Source organism: Petromyzon marinus, chromosome 25, assembly GCF_048934315.1.
Source record: "Petromyzon marinus isolate PM22_M1 ecotype Great Lakes invasive population chromosome 25, UKy_Petmar_22M1.pri1.0, whole genome shotgun sequence".
Lineage (NCBI taxonomy): Eukaryota > Metazoa > Chordata > Hyperoartia > Petromyzontiformes > Petromyzontidae > Petromyzon > Petromyzon marinus.
The window spans coordinates 20,202,008-20,208,007 of NC_133691.1; the positions used below are offsets into that span (position 1 = coordinate 20,202,008).

General features: G+C 53.3%; 1 protein-coding gene across 1 annotated transcript in view; it reads right to left on the reverse strand.

The window, feature by feature from the left end:
• The window catches only part of LOC142929097 (uncharacterized), a 43,548-nt gene extending 39,164 nt beyond the window's left edge, over positions 1 to 4,384 (reverse strand). The window contains exon 1 of the mRNA XM_076069549.1: positions 4,310 to 4,384. Coding sequence (XP_075925664.1) covers positions 4,310 to 4,384 — 75 coding nt within the window. The remainder of the gene's footprint in view (positions 1 to 4,309) is intronic.
• Positions 4,385 to 6,000: the final 1,616 nt, after the last annotated feature.

The following is a 6,000-nucleotide window of genomic DNA, read 5'->3' on the forward strand; positions in this document are numbered from 1 at the left end:
CGTTCTTCATGAGTCCCGAGTAGTTGATCGTGGTGGTGGTGGTGTTGGAGCCGTGGATGTCCGAACCCCCACGCCGAGATCCTCCGAGGAGTTCCACCATCGGCTGCGTGAGCAGCAGAACCACAGTGAGGACAGCCGTGAAGATCGCCATGGTGGTGGTGGCGAAGTTCTCTGAAGACCTCGAAGTGGAGGAGCAGCGTGGGGCGAGGTGGTTGCCTCTGCAGCAGCCAACTCCACTCTGGCCTCTGCCGTGACGTCACCGGGCCATGACGTCACCGTGATGTCAGAGCTTTCCACGGCTCTTTCGTCATTATAGCATTCCGCACGTGGCTGTGCAATGGAACATCACCACGTGATACACTACAACACTGTATTGTTTATAGAATTGTAATACAATACTAATTATTCACATCTGAGACACGAGTGACGCTCTAGATTCTGTGCGGATGGAGGAAGCCGCTGGGAGCAGCTGCGTCATTCTGGACGCTTCTGGCTGCCCCTGGCATCTGCTCGTAGCTACTGCCAGGGCTATAAAAGCAGCTGTGGTGCCGCCGCAGCGGAGCCGCTCCAGCGGAACCGCGCCCGCTACCGCGGCGCCATCACCTATGCCGCGGATTTCCCGCCACTCTCCCGGGGCCGGTGCCTTCTCAGACGTCCGCGTTTTGGCCCCTGCACAGTCGTGAGGCCGCTGCAGCAGGGCCACTCTGCCGAGGTCGTGGCCACCGCTGCAAAGCCGCCACCGGGGGATGTCGACGCCGACGCTGCGCACCCTCACCCCCCCCCCCCACACACGAACGTACACACGCCCCACGTAGAGCCAGGAGGGGAGGTCACCCGGCTGATAGGTTTTTGTCCAGAAGTCCCTAGTGGGATCGAACTTCATGGTTTCCTGCGGCCGGGAAATTGGGCGATCCTCCCCCCTGTAGCTGACATGCACTGCGGCGCCGCGACCTGATATTAAAGTTGCATGGTCGCGGCAAGGGCCATCGAACCACCGCGAGTGGAGCCTCACACATGCACGGGTCAGTGGACTGGTAGCGGGAGAACAGAGAGCGGACGTCGGTGAGATCACTGCGGCGACGTCATCTGAGCTGGGATCCGGACATCGAAAGGGGGGGAGAATCCGAGCCCCTGATTGGACGGGAGGCCAAGGGTCGGAAAGAGCAAAAATTCCTTTGTTGTAGGTAGGATAAAAAGGGAGGGGATCGGGGTAGCAGGGGGGTTCTTCTGGTTCAAGATCATCGCGGTCCCATTCCCTCACAGCGGTCAGTACATCGGGGAGAAGTAAGTACGAGTGAGAGAGGCGTAAGTTCAGCCGTTTTACATCCAGGATAGAGAGCGGGGCGAGCGGTAGGGGAAATCGACTCGTAGACCTCCGAGGGATAGGTTAGCGTCCACTGACCATACCATCACAGGTAAATAAAATTCGCTAGTGGGGGGAAAAACAACTGTGTTGCGTGGTCTTTTGGGAGCGTGAAGTGGAGGGCAGTGTGCGCTGGGTGTCTACGTGTATGCGCGGCTGTGCACCTCGAGACGAAGCGGGTGGTGTTTACGTGCCCGCACGATTGCCCACCATAGTGCTTAGCGATCGCGTACCTGGGTGGCGGTGCCGCGGTCACGCACCCGCACACGGGTCTGGTCGCGAGATAGCGAGTTAGAGCGCCGAGCGTGCGCGTATTCGCGCGACTGTTTGAGCGGGACCTTTAACTCAGAGCCAAGCGAGCGTCCCCAATCAGCGGCGCGCACGGCAGAAACCCTGCCCGCCCGTCCCCCGGCTCCAACCCCTTCGTGTGCGATTGGTCTGTTTAGGGGCAGAGGGTAGGGGCGTGTTTGTTATTGTCGGCACACGTGGAGCGCGGGTGGGAGGGAAACACGCGCCGCGCCTGTTTGTTTACGGGCGGGACGGAGATTTACTGGTGAGCGCGCTTACAGCCCCACCCCGCCTTTGCACAGTGTAACGCATCGCAAGCGCGGAGCGTACGAGCCGATAATTAAACTATGTAAACGCGGTCTACATCCCAGGCAGAGGTACAGGGGGGCGAGACGTTAGGGGTCGTTAGTCTGGACCTGAAGGAGCAGCCGGGGGGTAGCGGTGTGAGTGGAATGGGGGAGTCGGTGAGCAGCGGCCCCGACAATTCAGTGATGGCGGGGGACGGTAGCCCCCACACAGCTCCTGTAGCTGCACTGGCAGAACATCGGCGGAGGAGGGAGCAGCGCTCACAGCTGAAGCGAGCCTCACTGTGAAGCACATCAACAAGCATGGCCCTGAGTGTTTACTTCCCTGCGATGCACGTGATGGAGAGGAGCGTCTGGCCAGGCTGGCCGGTCTGGAACCCCCGCGGTGAAAGTCTCTTCCAGCAGCTGCAGCGAGACATGAGGAGCGAGATCGAGAGGATGGAGAGAATCTTCCGTGGAGTCGATCAGCTCAGCAGCCACACGCGGGCTCCGGGCAGCCTCGGAGACGCACTGCTGCAGCAGCCGGCCGTGAGCAGTGGGTTCCAGATTGAAGATCCACAGGAGCAAGGAGGCGGGTTTGTCGCGTCCCTGGACGTGCAGGACTTCTCCCCACAGGACCTGGCCGTGAAGGTGTCTGGAGACAAGCTGGTGGTGGCCGGACGGCGCGAGGTGAAGAGCGGAGAAGTCAGCAGCGGCAGCTACAGCCACAGCTGCCAGGAGTTCCACAGGGAGACGCAGCTGCCCAGGGACGTGGACCCGCAGAGCGTGAGCTGCTGCTTGACTGAAGACGGGAAGCTGAAGTTCAAGGCTCAGCGCCGCGCCCTCCCTGCAGCGGCCGAGAGGGTGGTGGTCATTGAGCAGCCAGCGACAGCGACTCCTGGCACGGCCTCTCAGTCCACTGGCACCACTCACGCGTAGAGTGGCGCCTGGAGCATCCATTCCAACAACCTGCTTCATTGATGTTTTAATTGTGTGGTTATTTAGTTAAATCAGTTTCTTCTATCCACGCTATGTTCAGTAATATTTACGTGTTTCAGCGTTTACATTCAACTTCATTGGATTAAGTGTATCGCGGTAAAGGATTGTCAAATTGTATCGCATCGTTTTAATTTGCCATTACACGTTCATATATTGCAATAAGATAATGATAAATGTTATCTTCAAGTATTTTTCATCATTACACATGACTATTTTCCACAGTCTAATTTTCGAACTACTATAATACTATAGTGTTTGTGTGAATTTTAATGATGTTTGTTTTTTGTAATAAAATGCCTTTCAATTTCCGTATTCGTGTACAGGGAAATTGATTTTTCAGGTCCATACGGCTTACTACAGCCGTTTTATAACGGGCAAACAATGTTTTGTGTTTTTCCCCTTGTGATGGGACTTTGTAGGATGAACGTTGAGATTTGTAAGGGGCACGGGGTGACCAATAAGGTCTGAATTGGTCTGTAATAAGAGAGGCAATGGTTAGGGGTTGACAGGTGTAAGTTGGCACTGTGTGCCACGTCGCGTTGTCATACAGCTGACACTCCGATGAGCAATGATTCAGCGACGCACGGTGCCAAAGGGGCCGTCCATAAATGACGTCACGCGATTTTTGACCCCCCCCCCCCATCGTCACGCGGCGTCACAAAAGTCAGACCCCTCCCCATCAAATATGACGTCACAGAGCTGTGCCCCGCCCCTCCCCAAACATATAAAACATGCTTCAAATCGCTTTAAACTATTGTCATTGTAGTGCGTATTTAATGTGGCGCTGCACTCTGATGTTGTAGGAGAAAACATTTATTAAAAAGTCTATTTAATTAAGTAGAACGTGTCGTCTATATTTATTTAAAGTTGCGCATTTTGAGGTGACGTCACATTTTTCAACCCCCCCCCCCCCCCATCGTCACACATCGTCACAAATGTCTGACCCCCCCCGCCCCCCCCTAGGTGCGTGACGTCATTTATGGACGGCCCCAGTGCAATGTGGCTACCTCTGACCCAAAAGTCGCTCTCTGGAGCTGCTGTGCGCGTGTGTGGTGGGGGGAGCGGTGGCGCAGCAGTTAGCGCACTGCCCTACGAACCCCGACTACACGAGTTCGAATCCCGCTCACGGCCAACAAACACCGGCGATGGCGATTATCTGAACCGGTCCTGGGCCCCCCTTCCCCCTAGGTCGACTCAGCCTCAAATGAGTACCTGGTGTGCGGTGTGTAGTAAACATCGCCACTGGGGGAGACAAAGGCGGCCGGGCGTGGTGTTGGCCAACCACCCCGTCGTGTGCCACAGTGCCGATCTTAATCGGTGCTGCCACTCGCTAACAGCACTTGCCCCAACAGTCTGTATTTGGAACGTCGCCGACTGTGTCCACGTTGTTCACTTCCCGACGTAACATGGCGGAATGTTCATCCACGTCGTTGACTTCCCCACATAACATGGCTGACTCTGTCTCCACGGTGTTTACTTCCCCACGTAACATGGCTGACTGTCTCCACGGTGTTCGCTTCCCCACGTAACATGGCTGACTGTGCCTCCACAGTGTTGACTTCCCCACGTAACATGGCTGACTGCCTCCAGTGTTCACTTCCCCACGTAACATGGCTGACTACCTCCACAGTGTTCACTTCCCCACGTAACATGGCTGACTGCCTCCACAATGTTCACTTCCCCACGTAACATGGCTGACTGCCTCCACAATCTTCTTTGGTTCTTTCGGTAAAGTCACGTAGAATGAGAATAAAATAATAATATTCTCACGACGTTTCGGCCACAACACAAGCGGCCTTCATCAGGTGAAGGGAGCGAGACTGTCTGGTAGGACAGCGCTGGAGTGAGAGAGCCACGTTCAGATCACGGCTTTTAAGCTGTGTGAGAGGAACAAAGAGCCTTGACGAAGGAATTAGCATAAAATTTAGCATTGAAAAGGCTGAATGATTAGCTTGTGACTGGTCACAGAAATAGCTATGTTAAAAGTTAAAGCATACACATCCGCAGAGGCACCCATTGTTAAAAGGAATTAGCATAGAATTTAGCATTGAAATAGCTAAATTAAGGCATTCGCTTGTAACTGCTACAGAAATAGTTACGTTGAAGTCAGAGCATACACATTCACCGAGGCACTTAGTACAAATCAAAACAGGAGAATTTAGCATTGAAATAACTAGGCGAATTTAGCATTGAAATAACTGGGTGATTTGCTAGTGACTGGTCACAGAAATGACTACAAATCTGAGCTATTCACAGTACTATATAGTGAACCAATAAAAACTAAAATATAAATTACCTTCATGTTATCAATATGGGTAGCTTTCCTGTAGACAGAGTGGCTCATTGAACCATCATGTCTCCTTTTAATTAAGACATCCAGAAAGGGTAGTTTGCCATCTTTTTCGACCTCCATGGTAAATCTGATGGCTGGGTGTATGGAATTGATGTGGTCGCGGAATTGGTCTAGAGCAGGCTGGCCATGTGGCCAGATGACAAAGGTGTCATCAACGTACCTCTTCCATAAGGTCGGGCGTAGAGTGGCAGTCTGGATGGCGTCAGTTTCAAATTTTTCCATGAATACGTTGGCTACAACCGGAGATAGGGGGGAGCCCATTGGGGTGCCCTCGGTTTGTTTGTAGAAAGTTCCATTCCAGGTGAAGTATGTGTTGGTTAAGCAATGTCTCACCAGGGGGGGTACATCAGTATGCAGTCCTTGATGCTTCAATGATAGCGATGGTGTCAGGTACCGGGACTTTGGTGAACAAGGACACCACATCAAAACTGACAAGCAGGTCGTTTGGGGACAGGGAAATGTCTTTGATTGTCGATACCAGGTGAGTCGAATTTAGTACCGCAGAGGTGGTTTTTCCAGTGAAAGGTCGCAGTATATCAGCCAGAAAACGTGCCAGTTTGTAGGTGGGGGAGCTGATAGTAGAGACGATGGGACGAAGGGGTGTATCTTCTTTGTGTATCTTTGGAAGGCCATATAATCTTGGTGGTCTGGCAGCAGAGGGTTTCAACAAGAACTGTTTGTTCTCATCAATTAATGCTGTTGAATCAGAGATA